This window comes from Haemaphysalis longicornis, unplaced genomic scaffold (assembly GCF_048455015.1).
Source record: "Haemaphysalis longicornis isolate Haplotype H1 unplaced genomic scaffold, Haemaphysalis longicornis Haplotype H1 scaffold_10, whole genome shotgun sequence".
Classification (NCBI taxonomy): domain Eukaryota; kingdom Metazoa; phylum Arthropoda; class Arachnida; order Ixodida; family Ixodidae; genus Haemaphysalis; species Haemaphysalis longicornis.
This window is the reverse complement of record NW_027526204.1, coordinates 68,107,296-68,125,982: the sequence shown is the minus strand read 5'-3', so window position 1 is coordinate 68,125,982 and position 18,687 is coordinate 68,107,296. Positions and strand designations below refer to the sequence as shown.

The 18,687-nt window shown below is 43.9% G+C and overlaps 1 protein-coding gene across 1 annotated transcript in view; it reads left to right on the top strand.

The window, feature by feature from the left end:
* LOC144158671 (uncharacterized) overlaps window positions 1-17,011 on the top strand; it is a 31,412-nt gene extending 14,401 nt beyond the window's left edge. Inside the window, exons 3-5 of the mRNA XM_077689704.1 lie at window positions 1,944-2,074; window positions 11,371-11,482; window positions 16,498-17,011. Coding sequence (XP_077545830.1) covers window positions 1,944-2,074; window positions 11,371-11,482; window positions 16,498-16,798 — 544 coding nt within the window. The 3' untranslated portion in view covers window positions 16,799-17,011. The remainder of the gene's footprint in view (window positions 1-1,943; window positions 2,075-11,370; window positions 11,483-16,497) is intronic.
* Window positions 17,012-18,687: the final 1,676 nt, after the last annotated feature.

The following is an 18,687-nucleotide window of genomic DNA, read 5'->3' as shown; positions in this document are numbered from 1 at the left end:
AACGTGTGAAGCAGTCGCGACCCGCTAGCCAATTTCCCGCAACTTTTCTATGACGTCACGGAACCTTGTTTGTGCGATTGGCGGCCGCCTAACTGACCTGTCGCCACGACACATGACTGGGCGTCTGTAATGGGGCCTCTAGTTCCATTTGACCGCATCACTTGAATGCTAACGTGCAGTTAACGCACTGAAAATTATATATTATTGTTGGCCTGCATGACGTCATTCTTGCTCATAACACGTCACTGTGGCGCAAAATTTGAACGTTTTTAAATACTTCTTGCTTTTTTTCGTTAAGAAACATCTTTTGCGGCTCTAATGAAGCTGAGTGAGATACTGAATCCTAGTTCTTTCAAATTAAACTAAGTTGTATTCTCTCTTCATGGCTCCTTTAAAGAGTTCTCTCTCTCTCTCTCTCTCTCTCATTACACCCAAGTGACAGTACTAAGCTATCCCTCAACACAACTGCTTAAACCGACACATCTGGGGACCCCCCATAAATTGCTTATTAAAGACTTAGTGCGTTGGCCACAAACACACACATTTCCACATTCTAGTCGTTATCACGCTGTGTGACCAACACTTCTATGAATGCTTCCATCGTGATAAACACAGGTCCCTCTACCATCCATCTGGCAATGTCCCCACACAACCACCACCACGTACATTCAGCACTAGAACAGCGAGAAATCATGCTGCCTAGCCCGGACCAGCGTGGATAACTACAGCTGGTGCGGTGGGCACGGGAACAGCCAATGAAGCAGGAATCCTGGAGAGAGGACCTTTCCTCTGGCAGCAAGCCGGGGAAATAACAAGAAGCATGCATATTTTCTTTCCCCTCACCGAAATAAGCCCAGACGACTATATGATTCTATGACAAAACTTCTGAAACAAATGTGAAAGACGAGAGATCTTGTTGTCAGGACTTACAAAACATATTTCAAGAATTATGCTCAGAAAATTCGCTTGCAAGGTTAGAAATAAACAGAAAAATGGAGCACGAAATTCGGACAAGCACCCCTTCAAGGTTTGTAAATAAATACTAGAAGAAGTGCATCTGTTGCGGATTTCTAATTTGCCGCCAACATGGACAATGGTGATGATCGTAGAGACGCTCAGAACGAAGTGGCGGGTCTGCACGCACGGGGACTGCGGGAGGCACGCGCATGAGTTCGGAACGCTGCGCTTGGACCACTGTGCTACAGGTTAGCACCGCTCTCTCCACGGCGGCGGCAATAAACGCTCAATAACGGCTTTCCCTTTTCGTATCAGCATCACTGTAACTCTCTTGGGCTCGTTAGCGCTGATTCAAATACCGCTGAGTACCGGTAAGATGCAGCTGTCATACGACAAAGGTAAAGGGTGAAAATTCATCCCTGTACTGCCAACTATTAATACTGCAGCCATTACGTCACCATCATAATACGGGCGTCGTCTATTTATGGCAGAACAGGACGGTTGAACAGATGCCTGCACGAGGGGACCCATAACCTTTTTGGAATAACGATCTGCAACGAAGTGTGAGAAACAGTTAGAGTAGTCAGAAAAAGCGAATTTATTTGCAGCCCTGTTTTTAGCTGTTTCCCAGTAGAATATTTTCTGTAACCGCGTATAATGACACGAGATAACATGTGCAACTTTACAGGCTATGTTAACTCGATGGAGTGAGACTGATGGTGTCGGTATTTTGTGGAACCACTTACAAGGCTTTGCAAATCTTTCATTTTAAACTTGAAAACGTTGATTTGAGGCAAAGACTTGCAAAACCTTGCCTGAAATTACGTTTGAGAACGTTACAAATGCTGTTTGCCTCAAATCAAGTTTGAAAGCGCACTGCCCCGTCGTCTTGCTGCGTCTTCGCCTCCCCCCCCCCCCCCCCCCCCCGCGCTTTTTTTGTTATGAACAACCAACTCGCCCAAGAAAGCAAACCCCTGTTCTTTCAGTGCCATGGAGCCCGAATCACCCTGCAAGCACTCATTCATGAACTGCCCTACGGATGACAATCAACTTGCATCGAGAGAGGAGGCTTACAGAGCCCAGCGGGACATCTTCTGCACAACCGCAAAGCGCGAAGGTAACGGTCCATGAAACAAATTGGTAGAGTGTCCTTGCTGTTCCAGTGACGTGCTGTACAGTTAACCACGGCTACGTGTCCAATATGCCGATACAAATTCTGTCGTGCTTACGCGCAGCGGCACGGATTTTTACGGTGAGACAAATCAGGACATGTTTTGAAGTAAGCAATATGCAAAAGAAACCTTAGTAAATATGTTTAAATTAGCGTAAGTGACACGTTCGTTTTTGAAATCAGTGCACAACAGTGAGTTTTGTACGACAAAAGTGTACTGCTCTCAGTAAAATTAAGTTATAATCTTCATTGTAATATCTTTTAAGTTCTTGACACTTTTCAAGCTCGAAAAATTGCCGATATCATTTTGCGCACTGATACGTTCAAGTAGAGCGTACTTATATGCTTAAATTGACTGCGTCCTACAAGTGGTTGCTGCGCAATTACTGGCAAAGCAACATACTGGGAGACGATTTACACTTTCTTCCATTATCGTGCACACGTTTCGCGTGTTTTAGTTCGAGAACTCCGCCTCGGTTGTACCAAACGGTAGTGTTTGCTCTAGCGTAGATTACGTCTGCGACCGACATCAGGTATGGCAACTACTGCTGGAACAGTAAGTATAGTCCCTAGAAATTCGGCTAGTATACCATCCGGGCCAGTTTCGCATTGCATTATGTGTGTCGTCGCAGTGATCAAAGTGCCAAAAAACAGCACACCGGTCGATCGCAGCGCAGTCTGTTGAGATAATTGAAAGGAAAATTGCTATTGAGATAATTGAAAGGAAAAAAAAACTACTCTTACTATAAATTCTTATTGTTAAATTATTTATTTGCTTACTTTTTGTTTCCTGAATAATTTTCTATTGGAATTGAAGGCATAAAAAAGAACATAGCGTCGTCTATTTGTACGATGCTTTTAGTTGGGGTCGTCTGGACTCCGCGATGAGCAGACGATTTAAAGCATGCATAGTACTATTTGCAGTTTCAAAACTCTGGAATAAACTTATCCATACATGAAAAAGGATGCAAAAAATAATTTTGTCAACAAAAGCTATGAAAGCAACAATTTACCTTTTTAAGGGGCAGAAATTTGAGAGGGCGCTACAGTAAGCCGGTGTGCTGTCTGACCGAGGCTTTTACCACAGAAATGGCCCTGTCTAAGGCCTAGGACGGCAGACGAGCCACATTTCTCGGGACTATACCGTAAGATTTTATGACTGCACTGCACGGCAGGCAAAATGCGGACAGTGAACTACAGGAAGTGTACGCCGGACACCATACCGATATAAAATTGATGAAAAAGGGAAGAGATTACGCTGCGCTCGTTTGTAACGACAAGGCAAATCGAGGGACATATACAGCGCTGTCAACAAATATTGCTAGTAGACACGAAAGGGGGCGTGAAAAGAGTTCGTCAAATTACAAAAGATTTGCTCTGGTTGCATAGATGTATTGGCGGCTGATTGCATGCTTATTGGCCAGAAATGTCAGCTCAAGTAAACTTCGTTCCCACCGAGTTTTACTGCATACAAGAGCAACCACGTAACTCAAAGCGTGACGAAACTTGGCATGCAGGACTGTTGTTCTGCCCACGTTTTGTGAAAACAGGAAGCCATATTTATACTTACCAGTGGCTGACACCGCTCGACATGGGATGATTATTTGGCGGCTATTAAATATTTACACAATAGCGCTATCGTTATTTGGAAATAAGGAATTTGGTGTTTTTTTAGAGTTGGCTGCAATTATATAAAGAAAAATGGAACATTGGGTCAGTTCGTTGAGCACAATCGACAGTTGGGCTAGTTGGTGTTGATACATTGTTAAGTAGCGCTTGAAACCACCATGCACATATCACTCGGCATTGCGCGACCCACACAGATAAGAACCAAGTGCAATGTTGTTCCCTGTTTGAAAACCCCAGCGTGTTGTGGAGGTACAATCACCAATTGACACGAGAGATAATTGAAGCTTTCTATACTCACCTACGGGGCCGAAACTTGGAGGCTCACTAAGAGGGTTCAACTTAAATTGAGGACAACTCAGCGAGCAATGGAACGGAAGATGATAGGTGCAACATTAAGGGACAATAGGAGAGCGAAGTGGGCCAGGGAACAAACTCGTGTTGAGGACATATTAGTAGAAATTAAGGAGAAGAAATAGGTGTGGGCAGTGCGTGTAATGCGAAGGCAAGAAAACCGTTGGTCATTAAGGGTAACAGAGTGGATTCCTAGAGAAGGCAAGCGTAGCAGGGGGCGGCAGAAAGTTAGATGGGCAGATGAGATCAAGAACATTGCTGGCGCTAGGCGGGACAAGGAGAATAAGATGCGCTTTCACTGCGCAACAGCGCCAGGCACTGGCTTGACCTTGGCTGAGCTTAAATGTCAGATTTCCGCTGCGAAGAAACAGGCGTTTACTGTGCCTGAGCTGAGGCAAATAAGCTTCGCGTAAGAGGCTCATGGCCACTGGCGATACCTCGACTTAAGGTTACAACTTACTTCCTAGATGCGGTGCCTCTTCGTCCAGCAGTGCGATGGAAGGTACACTTGCACAAATATACACACTTTTGAAATGTAGAAGTAGTCGCATATCTCTCTCGTGCACTGTTGTAGACAGCAACACAGCGCTCGCCCGGTGTTCCTGCGCTCCTCATCTCGTCTCCTGCTCTGTTTAAGTATGCGATTAAACCCGACACTACGACAGGAATCGCCAGAGTGCCGGCGAAGCATGGGAACGGTTCAAACAAGACGTAAAGATGATGGCGATTGAACCGGCCGGTAAGCTTCACTATCTGGAAAAAAAATAGGAAAAAGATTTACGCAGCCTATTAATGGAACTAACTAAAGAGGAAACAATAACACCAGGGTATTTTAGTGAAGATATTCGGAACATAAAAGCCAAATCGAAAAGCTTGAAGTTGAAAAATACAAAGGAGCTGCTATCAGGGCTCGTGTCGAGAAGCTGCTCGTTGGGGAGCAGCCAACTAAGAGGGCACTGGCTGACGAAAAAAGTTACGCGCGCAAGCACGAGATAAGGCAGATAGAGTACGGTGGGATGATGAAGATGGCACAAAGCGATATAAAAAAGGCCTTCACAGAATATTACACAACGCTTTTCAGCCGTAAAATGCCGACAAGAAACGGATATGAAACGGAGTTTCTAAACCTGCTACCAGCTCTTGACAATGACGAAACACAGAGTTTGGAATACCCAATTAGTAGACAAGAAATTGAAGAAGCAATTGATAAACTCAACTCTGGAAAATCACCTGGACCTGACGGACTAAATGCCGCTTTTTTCAAAATGTTTAAGTCAGAAGTAACTACTTTGTTGCTCACGGTTTACGCTGAAAGTTACGTGAAAGGATTTCTGCCACCGCCTTTCAGCAATGGATACACGGTACTTATCCCGAAAAGTGAAGAGGCGGAAAAGTTAAGCAAAGTGACAGGTTACCGACCCATCACTTTAACCAACATCGACTACAAAGTATTTATGAAGGTGTTAGCGAAACGGCTACAGTCTGTCATGAAGAATTTGGTCGGACCACACCAGACATGCGGCATCAAAGGGAGAAGCATATGCACTAACATACACGTCGCACGGAGCGTTCTGGAGTGCTGTGATGCCGAACACAGAAACGTCGCCATGTTAAAAATTGAACTGGAAAAGGCCTCCGACAGGGTATCTCATGACATCTTATTTGCAGTTTTAGACCACGTTAAAGTTGGTTCGGTGGTATTTGAGGGAATAAAGATGGCATACAAAAACTGCTCGACCAATGTAATAATAAACAAAGAACTAACTGAAAGAATAAACGTAAATGCTTCAGTTCGTCAAGGATGCCCAATGTCACCGTTACTGTTCGCGCTTTACTTGGAACCACTATGCAGAAAGATAATTCAAAATAGCATAATCAAGGGGTTTGTTTTAAAGCAACCGAGGTCAAAGTGCTCGCGTATGCAGATGATGTGGCCGTATTTTGTATTGACCAGTTAAGCGTAACAAACACCTTATCTTTGACAAAAGAGTTCTGCGAAGTAACCGGCAGCAGTGTGAACCTGGACAAATGTAATGGATGAAAAGGTAAAAAGCGCGACTTGGACAACGACAGTAGAGAAGGACGACGGGACAAGCGCTCACTTTCAACTAACTTTCAACGCTTTTTACCTTTTCAAGCATAATGCACCAACTTGCCCAACAGATTTGTTTAATAAAAATGTAATGGAATCAGGCATGGTGAGTGGCAGGAGACGCCCCGCGTTTATGATAACGTATTGTGGTCATCAACGCCCACAAAGTATTTGGGAGTTCCATTCGACAAATACCGCGAGAACACCATGTACTGGAGGGAAAAAGAACAAGAAATGCGCGCACAGACAACTGCATGGGCAGGCCGTCACGCATCCATTTTTGCGAGAGCGACCATATGCAGCATGTTTCTTTTTGCTAAATTATGGTACGTCATGCAGGCACTGTTCTGTACGAGAGCAAGCATTCAGAGATTTCATCGGATGTTTGCAGTATTTGTATGGCAATCGTCTTTTGAACGAACAAAGCGCAGCAGCTTGTTTAGAAAGTTACAAGGTGGGGGCCTGGGACTGCCTAATCTGTTTGTAAAACAGTTAGTGTTAAGGTTTTTGTTTCTACGCGACCAGTGTGACCCATTTATACGAACATTCATTCAGGTTAGATTGTCCTCGGCAATGCCTAATTTTATTGTGTCAACAAGAGGTGTCCAACGATACGCTGTTAGTGGGTACTTACGCGAAGTTGTGTCGTCTTTCCGGTTTTTGAACGCACGATTTACACTAGACTACTTGTCTCAGGTAACGCGCAAACGTCTGTATTGTGATGTTATTGAACTTTTATGCTCGGAACCTATGTACAGGGGGCTTTACCGGGGAGCTCATACTAACAACGTCCTTAAAGGAGTTAAGCGTATGCCAGTAACAGGGGCGGTAAAAACCTTTTTCTTTAAGTTACACACACACAGACCCTGCCAGTTTTGACATGGATGCATGAAAAGGGAATGTATTTGCCATGGGGCTACGAATGTAGGCTTTGTACAAAGGCAGAAAATGTACAGCATGTCTTTGTGGATTGCTGGGACGCGGTGTTTTTTTGGGATGTCCTCCCACGAACCTTCCACAAAGATCTGCCACTAACACTAGATGGAATACGTTACCTTGACATAAAAGACGATGTCATACCATACGATGTTTTTTTCCTGCTCGGCCTTCACGCCATATGGAGGAGCAGAATGGCAGTACGTAACAGTGACGTGGACGCTAAGCCTGTGGTAAATTATTTCAGTGAAAATGTGTGTAAGCTTAGAGAAGTGCACGCAGCACAGGGGTGTGATGATGATGTAGCGAGAATCATGAACGATTTGTGTGATGAAAGTGCACAAATGTTAAATGCTTGCTTAAAGTACGGCAGGGTGTTATTACATCAACCTGTTGGTTGAGCATGTAACTTTTGTGTTATGCCAAGTCAGGCAATAAAGAAAAAAAAGCCGCGGTGGCTCAGTGGCTAAGGCATTCCGCTACTGAGCACGAGGTCGCGGGTTCGATTCCTGGCCGCGGCGGCCGCTTTTCTGATGGAGGCGGAAAGCAAAAACGCCCGTATGTTCGAGATTTCGGCGCACTTTAAAGCCCTCCACTACGGCGCGCCTCATCGCCAGCGTTGCGTCGGCGCGTTAAACCACACAATCAATCGAGAGTGCGATTAAATATTAGCACGATAGCTTTATCGTTATTTGGAAATATGGAATTACGCAGTTATTTTAAAGTAAGTCAAGCTATAGTGCATGCCAGTGCTCACGCAGTGACATCTATATACTGGTTAAGCGTTACAATATTAACTGGAGCCTTAGCTGTCACACACAAAAAAATTCTCGAAAGCTATAAATCGCAGGGATACTTTTCTTGTGATATCTTCTTTCATCCGTTAGACCTACAGCTAATTATGGAAAGGCTGCGGATACTCTCCATTTTCAGTCAATTTTGTAACTGGTTTAACATTTTATCACCGCTGCGGTACGGGGCCTGATTGCAGCAACTGGGACAACCATGAATGTTTCGTCATTTAGCAACCGTGAGGAATTCGTTGTAAAGGCACGCTTCTAACGTGGTATGCATTTTTGTGTTATTTGCAATTGTCGACAGATTCACGAGGAAGATTAGAGCAGCTAGTTAATCTGATTTTGGCTGCGGGCCGCAATCCTGTGAATAGCAACTTCTAGTGCTGTGCAGGGGGGGGGGCTTGTGGATAAATAGCGCTGTGGAGGAAAAATAGCGCTAAATCTAGACAAGGTATAGGCAGAGGAGTACACAGACACAATGCGCGAATACTACAGTTTTAGCTACAAAAAGCCACTTGAACACACCTCTAGGCGGTAAGGAAACTGGCAGAGTGAACAAACAAACAAACAAACAAACAAACAAACAAACAAACAAACAAACAAACAAACAAACAAACAAACAAACAAACAAACAAACAAACAAACAAACAAACAAACAAATAAACAAATAAATAAATAAATAAATAAATAAATAAATAAATGTGTTATATGAGGCGTTCGTTTATAGCGGCAAGAAAAATTGCGAAACAAGTGCAGCGTTCTCGACAAATATTGCTAGTAGACATTAAAGTTGGCGCAAAAGGTCTCCGTCAAACTTCAACTTATGTCCTCTGGCTGCATCGGTGTGTCGGTGGGTGATTGATGCTAATTTGCATTGAAGTGACCCGATGCCAAGTGCATTGAATTGGCCCGCCAAAAAATTGGCGCCAGCGAGAAACAAACATGATAGGATTATAAGATTAAGAACCCGAACCACTGGCAAGACATTGCCGCAAGGTTACAACGCACTTTCTAGACACTGAGTTGATTGGTTCAGGAGTGCCATCGAAGGCAAACTTGCGCACATACCGACACATTTCAAATGTAAAAAGATGTCGCATTTATTTCCCGTGCAGTGTTGTAGATGCCGTCTCATGACGTTGCGGTGATTAAAGAGTACCAGGCCACGGTACGCGCAAACGTGAGCAGTCAAATGGCCGGTCACGGGGTGGTTCGAAGAATTGGCGTGTTCATCCAGGAAAACCTTGACGCATCGACCAGTCTGGCGGATGTAATACCGACCACATGAGAGAGAAATTTCGAGAACAAATAACATCTGAGATACTGATTCTCTTTTTCTAAGAGTCTGATCGCATGCATGCTTGCGCATATACAAAACATTTTTTTAGTGCAAAATCGTCGCATTCAGTGCTTGCGCGCTGTTTTTATTGACGTATAATGGTATTGCTGCAATTACCGAGCGCCTGGTGATTGCGCGTGCAGATGTGAGTAGCCAAATTACTTCTCGGTGTTCTGTTCATGGAATTCACATGTCCGCGCAGGCATATGTTGAAAAATTGTCCAGTCTGGCCGATGTAACAATGACTGCACAAGCGAAGAAATTTACAAAAAGCGCTTGTTTGTCTTTTAAAGCGAAGCTCTCTATGCTCACTTGATAGCGACCGTCCCGCCGCCAAAATGCACTGCTAAAAGCCTACTTTACGCAACGGGTTTCACAAAACGATAATGATAAGCGAAGCCACATCAAGCGCCTGAAAAAGAAAGCTTGCCGTGGTCAGAATCAAACCTGGGTCCTTCGCTTTATGAAGCCGATGTGTATCGGATCGCGTCATTCTGGCACGTTTTTTTTTGTTTTCCACATTGTATTTATTGCACTACATGTGAGTGTAGGAAACGACGTTTGCACGACACATATACTATGCACACGTACAAATGAGTTGATTAAAAGCTGAAAAACAAAATTAAAATGTGAACAATTATATGCGCTTAGTTTAAACCGGGAAACATTGAACAACGAATAAGGAGGGGATACCAATCAGGCGGGAATCATTTTGGTCATAGGGGCCTACCACGGTCGAAACAGCTACGCGTTTTAAATAACTTTCGCTAAAGAATGGGGCTTTGACTTTGAACTTGTCTCTTTTCAGCCCTGCTTTCCGCCGTAAACGTTTAGGACCGCGCCTTCAGATTCGTATGAAAATTTACGTGATATAGCTGGGTTAGTACCATTTGATAGAGTTGATAGAGTTGCAATAAAACAATTTGTTACGCACGTCAGTTTCACAAAAAGATATCTGCAATCTCAGAGGTGGCAATTTTAGAAGGCGGCAATGAATTGGCGTGGACCATAGCCGTATAGAGGGTAAAATGAATTCTCTGAAGAATGTCTTTGTTGCTGCCTAAATTGTATCGACATTATATTGACGCGTTCTTGTCTTGCTTATTTGCTAGGCTAATACATATTTACGAAGCAAAAACAAACTACTGAAAACATTTTCAGTGGGGTGCACATTGCCAATGTGCTCCCCATTGGATGCATTGGATTGGGAACAGGTGGGAGTAAGGGTTAATGGAGAATACCTCAGTAACCTCAGATTTGCTGATGACGTTGCCTTACTAAGTGACTCGGGGGACGAATTGCAAAGCATGCTTTCCGCACTGGGCGAACAGAGTAGAACCGTGGGCCTGAAAATTAATATGCAGAAAACTAAAGTAATGATCAATAACCTCGGGACAGCACATCAGTTTGAGATAGGTGGCGAGGCAGTGGAAGTGGTAAGCGAATATATCTACTTAGGCCAAGTTGTGACCCCAGATCTCAACCATGAGGCAGAGATAATTAGAAGGATCAGAATGGGGTGGGGTGCATATGGCAGACATTCTCAGATAATGAAGAGCAGCCTACCATTGTCGCTGAAGAAGAAAGTGTATAACAGCTGCATCTTACCGGTACTCACCTACGGGGCAGAAACTTGGAGGCTCACTAAGAGTGTTCAACTTAAAATGAGAACGACTCAGCGGGCAATGGAGCGGAAAATGATAGGTGTAACATTAAGGGACAAGAAGGGAGCGGAGTGGGTCAGGGAGCAAACTGGTGTTCAAGACATATTAGTAGAAATTAAGAAGAAGAAATGGACGTGGGCAGGGCATGTAATGCGAAGGCAAGATAACCGCTGGTCATTAAGGGTAACAGAGTGGATCCCTAGAGAAGGCAAGCGTTGCAGGGGGCGGCAGAAAGTTAGATGGGCAGATGAGATCAAGAAGTTTGCGGGGATAAATTGGTCACAGTTGGCACAGGACCGAGGTAATTGGAGAATAATGGGAGAGGCCTTTGCCCTGCAGTGGGCGTAGATAGGCTGGTGATGATAATGATGATGATGACATTGCCAATGTATCTGAGGTGGCCAAATCTGAGTGGTCTTCATTATTTTGTACAGACTACGAGAATGCATCCCGTTGTATTGGAAATCAACCAGGGTTCCACAACTGCACAAACGCATTGCCTGACGAATCCCCGGACGAGAGTAGCTGGGCCAGCTTCGAATGCGCGTAAGTATGCATGCCACACGACAAATGGTCATTTGTCAACTTCTCGGCGACTAGAGCGGACAGTTGGAAAGCTGGTAGTTGGATAATTTATGCATATTTTCTAGCGCAATAAAGACGAGAACACACGAGAATGCGCCGTTGCGTTAGTTAAACGCGAAGTTTTGGTCTGTCTGTCTGTCTGTATGTCTGTCTGTTTCTGTATGCATGTATGTATGTATGCATGTATGTATGTATGTATGTATCTATGTATGTATGTATGTATGTATGTATGTATGTATGTATGTATGTATGTATGTATGTATGTATGTATGTATGTATGTATGTATGTATGTATGTATGTATGTATGTATTTATGTATGCATGTATGTATGTATGTATGCATGTATGTGTGTATGTATGCATGTATGTATGTATGTATGCATGTATGTATGTATGTATGTATGCATGTATGTATGTATGCATGTATGTATGTATGTATGCATGTATGTATGTATGTATGTATGTATGCATGTATGTATGTATGTATGTATGTATGTATGTATGTATGCATGTATGTATGTATGTATGCATGCATGTATGTATGTATGTATGTATGCATGTATGTATGTATGTATGTATGTATGCATGTATGCATGTATGTATGCATGTATGTATGTATGCATGTATGTATGCATGTATTTATGTATGCATGTATGTATGCATGCATGTATGTATGTATGTATGTATGTATGTATGTATGTATGTATGTATGTATGTATGTATGTATGTATGTGTGTATGCATGTATGTATGTATGTATGTATGTATGCATGTATGTATATATGCATGAATGCATGTATGTATGTATGTATGTATGTATGTATGTATGTATGTATGTATGTATGTATGTATGTATGTACGTACGTATGTCCCTCGATTCGAACACTCCACCAAAAGTTAGAAATCTTGAATCAGACGTTTACATAGACAAAATATTTCCGAACTGCGGAATCTGGTAGCATGCTTAATAGTTGTCAACTCTGTCGAGCAAAATGAAAACATTAGAAACATTTGAAGCAAACCAGAAATGCGCAACCTGTTGGAGCGCCGTTATTTTAATAAAAAATAGACGCGGGAGTAATTTTTGCTCTTGCAAATGAAATAAAACGTGTTAAACAATATGTTGAGATAAAATAAAAAAGTATAGCTCACGCTGAACCACTGAGCTCGTGGCTCGAGTCCCAAGCCTCAAAGTAACAAAATTTCGTACCAGCAGATGGCGGGCAAGCAGTGTGAATGCGGGAAAAGGGAATTCATTTTAGCAAATTTTCAGTGTGTTTATCAAACAGGACCAAGACAGTCAGGGAAGGGTGTGAGAGGTGGGAAGTTACATGGCAGGGGCCGCAGAAAACAACTTTTGCAGCGAAGCGAGAACATACCAGGACAGTTTTTGCGTTAGGAAATATCCGTAAGTCTCGGAGGGACGTGTCGTGAAGAATGGCGTGAGGGGTGACAGCAATGCTCTTGTTATAAAGATTCAAAATGGACGGCCCTCAATAAAACGATGAATTTGGGCTTTTCCAATGGAGATGTTCCAACACGCAATCCCTAACGCAGAGTTAGACACGGTGAGACTTCTAACGTTTTTGGGCAGTTCGTGTGACTTGAGATTGACGAGCTTTGAAAGGCCCGGATATACATAACCTTAAACTGTGGCATCTGTTTCATGGCTCCCTCCCTTTATTTTCCTCTTTTTTCTTCACCACCAGGGCATTCATGCCTCCTTCAGACGATAAAGCTATTCTCCACTTTTGAGGCCCAAAGAGATGCTCTTGTAGGTCATAGCGGCACCGAACCGTCATTTTCCACTGAGTGTAATAACTTCGAAATTAACCGTTCCTGTTATTATAGGTTTCAGTTGCCACGTCTGCCTTTACTAGTTTTCATCAACCCCAGGTTTAGATTGTGAAATGCATGATGTTGGTTCTATGCACAGTAACACAGTAACTGTAACACAAAGGTGAATTTTCAAGCCGCATAGAAGAAACTCATGGTTAAATTATGTTTAAATCATTACTCATGTTTAAATCATGAGTAATAATGTGGGAGTTGCTTGACCAAATAACGAATATAAAGCTTTCGTTCAGTGTTCAGCATTATGTCTCTGAGAAAAGCTGGCCCTTGTTTCATACTTTGTGACGACGTGGAAAGTATTTTTCAAGACTTGGGTAAACACGAGTAAGTGCTACAAATTTGGTTGCTGCAAGCATTGTTATGTTGTGTACTGCAGATTTTTAAACGTTACTGGAAACGTGCAAAAGCGAAATCAAAACTTCCTTAGTATACCTTGGCTCATTTGAATGTTAACAAAGCTTGAACAGAGCAGTGATTGGAGGGAGGCGTGGAACTGGGGCGTAGCTTCCGCACAAGATACTTAAACAGCGCAGGCAAAACCTGCAGAAATCCCTACCATGTCATTGTTGCGGGAAACATGGGACTACACATAATAATGAAGCGGCCGGCCATGACGTCTCAGTGACACTTTTCAAGGTGCGTACTTTGAACTTCCACTGAACTGAAAACTTATTTAGTTTTCGCGTAAGTTTCCAGTTCATGTGTTTAAAACGCTGAAGTGGGAGTGTGATACTAATTAAAGAACACCCTGCTGAAACGCTTTGTGCATATTGAATAATGGGAATACGGAACTCTTAGCTAGCCTGGCTGAACGTCGAAGTGTGAATGAAAATATGTCTTGACAAATGCGTGAGAATAAGGCATTTAACGTTATATTGCATATATTGTTAAAATATTTGGCATGGTCTTCACTCTGCAGGACTGCACAAAATGCAACTCACGGTCCGTATGAATGACGTAAACACGGAGTGTAAGGAAGACATACATAGACATAGGGTGCCTGATTTGGCGATTTCGGATAAATGAACACGTGAAAGCGGTGGAAAATTGTCGTATAGAGAATAACTGTTCTATTGCCCTGTTTTTAAAGAATATATGCTGCAATGGCGTGTCAGCGAACCATATTCCCTAGGTGGTGGTGCTGGTAAAAAAACATCTTTATTGAGCAACCGCAAGGATAGTCTATTCACATTATTCCTTATACACCGAACGTTTCAAGAGTGAACTCTCCCTCTTCCCCGCAACTCGTTGAATTGCGGGGGAGAGGGTGAGGTTTTGGTGAGGCTTGGAGGGGGGAAGTGCCCCTTTTGCACACCCCTGCCGACGCCCATGAGAGCATTCCTCTGTGTAAATTCTTAAAGGGTAATGAAGACCAAATTTACGTTTAGTTCATTAAACATACCGATTTGCCTCGATTAAAATGATACTGCCAAGTAAATGCCTTCCTCCTCTTTCCCGCTGACCTCACATGCCATTCCTCTCCCGTCTCGCTCCTCCCAAGATAAACGCGCTAACGCTTTGCTCACGTCAATTTAAATTTACCGCGTTCCACTGCTCCACGCCGAATTCCTTGATGCCAGCGCTACCGTAAAGCGGAGACGCGCGTTAATCGAGGCACCATACCCAACTTGCGTTCCAAGTGGAATATGGAACCTGTCTACTGGAACTTTTCGTTACTGCTGCCGTTTGAATTCTTAAAATGCCGCTAAGGAAACCGCGGGCGAGCGGTTTTGTATTTTCTGGGCGTATTTTTTTATTAAATCAACAATCCGTGTGTTTTTAATCGAGAAAACACTGTGGATATGTTAGGTATTGATGTTTTGTCTCAGACATGCGTAATATTTTGTTTTGGCTCAACAACGTTGCAACAAGTACAAACAGTGCCACAGGACTTAGACGTTTATATTTGCCAGTGGGTATGTAAACCTATTGTGCAGCGTTTGTTTCACTTTTGCCGGGCGGCTGAATCGAGGGAGAGGCAATTGATTCTGGTGTTAGAATTGGGTGTTAGTGCGCTACACAACTCCTTGTGACATCAACATCAACCTTGTTCCGTATATTGTTGCATGCTTGAAGCGAATGTTTTTGTACCCTTGTTTCCCTCGCATGTTAATCTTTTGGTCGTAAGAAACCCTGAATTGTTTGTATGTGAATCTTCTGCCTGCAATCAACTTGAAACTGACTGTGTGTTTCTGTAAGTGTCTGTAACTGGCAGCCTTCGAGCTCTGTTAGTTTTGTAGCAACAGACGATGCACTTGTTTAATTGTTTCCGCTTGTTACGTTGTACCGTGGATACCAGGATTTTTTAATAATAACTTTATCCTTTCAAGACAGATAGCCCGAAATTTCCGCGTTCAGGTAACCTAGGAAAGACTACCGTGTTTAATAATATAGATATTAAAGAAAACATGATGTAGCGGCTACTCCGCAGCCAACTTCTGGCAATTTCTCTATGACGTCATAGTCCGCCGACGTAAGCCATCGTCAAGAAAAGTGTCCGGGCTATTGTAGTGGGGCATCTTGTTCCGTTTGATCGTATCACGTGAGTGCTAAAGTGCAGTTAACATACGCCTAAATATAATTTTAGTAATGACTAATATAACGTGCACTCCTGCCCCTATTACGTCACTTTGGCAGAAATTTTGAAAATTTCCTTATATTTCCCGGGACTTTTCGGTTTAAAAAAGGCTTACGTGGCTGGAATGAAACTGAGTGAGTTACCCGAAGGCTAGTTCTTTCAAATAGAAGAAAGTTGTATTTTGTGTCCATGACCTCTTAAATTCAGTGCGTTGGTAAGCAAGACTTTAATGCTTCCAGTCGAAACAACTTACAGCAACTTCGAGTCTTTGGGTGTACGCACAGAAGCAGTTCTGCATGCGTTCAAGGCAACCTTCTCACCCGCCGCCGCCTGCGAGGATCTAGGTGCCAGAGCGGGCGCCTGTATCGTGTTTTTATTTTCTCGGCGCTCCTCTTGAGAAGCGCCGACGTGGCGCCGTATCGTTTCACCTCAAGTGTACGCTGAGGCGAAACATTTGTAGGTATTGTTTGCTTCCTATTTATAACAATGACTTCATATTTATACTTGTATTTATTTATATACGCGTGATCTATTTTCTCCCGCAGGAGGGCAGAGAATATGCTGCCATGTATAAAACAGTTCTCTTCGATGTGCTTGAAGCCCGGCATCAATGCTCTTCTCACAGCCATCAGGAACACTCAGGCCCTGGTTGGCTGCGACGTCTCGGGGGATGGTACTCCGGACCACGAACTTGTAACAAGTTCTGCGGGAATGACCACGCGGGGGAGGAGTAACGACCCCGTTGTCTCGAGCGCTGGCCCGACAGCGTTCTCCGACAGCGCTAGAACTTTTTGGGTCGCTGTGTACGCTGTTGTGGTGGCAGCCAGTGCGATACTGCGTTACTAACAAAAAAAAAAATAAACAAGAACAGAAATCGGAATGTACGTGCGGGTCAGCTGCGCGACTAATGAATATGATGCATCGCCATAACCCTCTCCAAGTACAGCAGGACGGGGAAAATAAACGCGCAGAAGTGCTTCACCCGCGCCATGTTTGTGTCTGTTTTCAGTTGTCCTTCAGCGAATCCAACGAATAAAGTTTTATGTTTTTTTTTGTAAATGGTTTCTGGTTGTCAGTACCCAGGGTCAGCACGCGCCTTTAAGACACCACCTGAAAGTGCTAAGTGGAGCAAAGGGAGTTTTAAGTGCCTGCAGTGAGCAACCCGAAAATGAACGACCGTTGCCACTCGCGAAACCTGGAAGTCTCATCGAATATGGTCTTTGCATTTTCCTTTGTTGAAGTATTAATGAGCAAATAAGGCGTTGCGCTGCTGAGCAAAAGGTCGCGGGTTCGATTCCCGGCCGCGGCGGCCGCGTTTCTGATGAAGGCGAAAAGCAAGAACGCCCGTGTGTACGAGATTTCGGCGCACGTTAAAGGGACACTGAAGTGATTTGTAAAAATTGCGGGACTACTAGCGCATATTGTAGTCCGGAGTCCATAGGCCATGTTTCGACCATTCTGAGCGCGTTTACGCGAATTAATTTAGTAGAAAAATCAATTCGAAAATGCTGTCATCCTCTCTGCATCCTCGCCCATTTCCTGTGGCGTCTTCTTGTGACGTCAGGAGGAGATATGCTTGACCCTTGACTGAGCTACAGCACGGCTCGCCAACCTTCCGGCAGAGTCAGTCGGCCCCGCGTTTAGTCCGCCGGCCGCCGACGGGTCGTCGCAATTCGTTCGCTCAGTTGAAACGAAGCCAGGACACGTTTGTGAATGGTAGAATTTGCATTTCTTTACTTGGTTAGTTTGTACACTGCATCTAGCTCCAAGTCAAGGTCGCTCCACATAAGCGCTGCACAAGCGCACATGCGACGCTTCGCTGACTGGTACGCTAGTAGGAAAATCTAAGGCCACTTGAAGGCGGGAGAAGAGTCAGCGAAGTCAATATAGGTACTAAGAAAATAAAATCAACTGATACTTTTACCGTGCAGCGAAAACTAGGCAGCACGAATCACTTTTTTGCGCTGGGAGAGCAAGCACAGTGGTCAGCAGCATGACCACACATCGACGAACGCTTTTCCGTCTAAGAAATGCAATAGCTAGACGTGAGATATTGGAGAAATTTGAGGTACGCTTACTGCACGAGCGGTATACAACAGTCACCTAAGCTGCTTGAAATGCTAAAACTAAATAAAAGTGTAAAGTGGTTATAGATTATATGCGTTATATTTATAAAGTGACTGCGCGGCCCCGTGGCCGAGTGGTCTGGAGCGCTAGGTATGATTGATTGCAGGTCACAAGTTCGAATCCCAAGGGTGCATTCATTTTTTTTATGGACTTTTCCGTTTTCGACCGATGCTTTCTATACTGAATTCAATATTTTTGGGCCGTAACGTTCACTGCTTCACGAACTAGTTAACAGAACACGCGCAGGCTGACACTGACGCCCTAGCGAGTTCTCGTAGGCGTGCTGTTCCCATAAGCACCGACTGCTTGCGGGCCGTGGGCACATTCCAAAATCAACAGACCCTTGGCCTGGTGCGAACCCGTTTTTTGCGATACAGGCATGAGTGAGGCAAGCTCTAAATATGGGGGAAAAGCGCATGGCATTTGAGCGTCTGCGGCGACGCGGAGGGCGTTCATCCACTGCGTAGGCCTCGGCTAGTGATTGCTACGATTCCAAGCCATCCTGGGAGGCGTATCTTAGGCATTTTACAGCCGAAAACATGGCAGAAGCGCGGTACGACAATTACTGAGATATCGAGAATGTTCATTCAATGATGCCGTCGGATGTC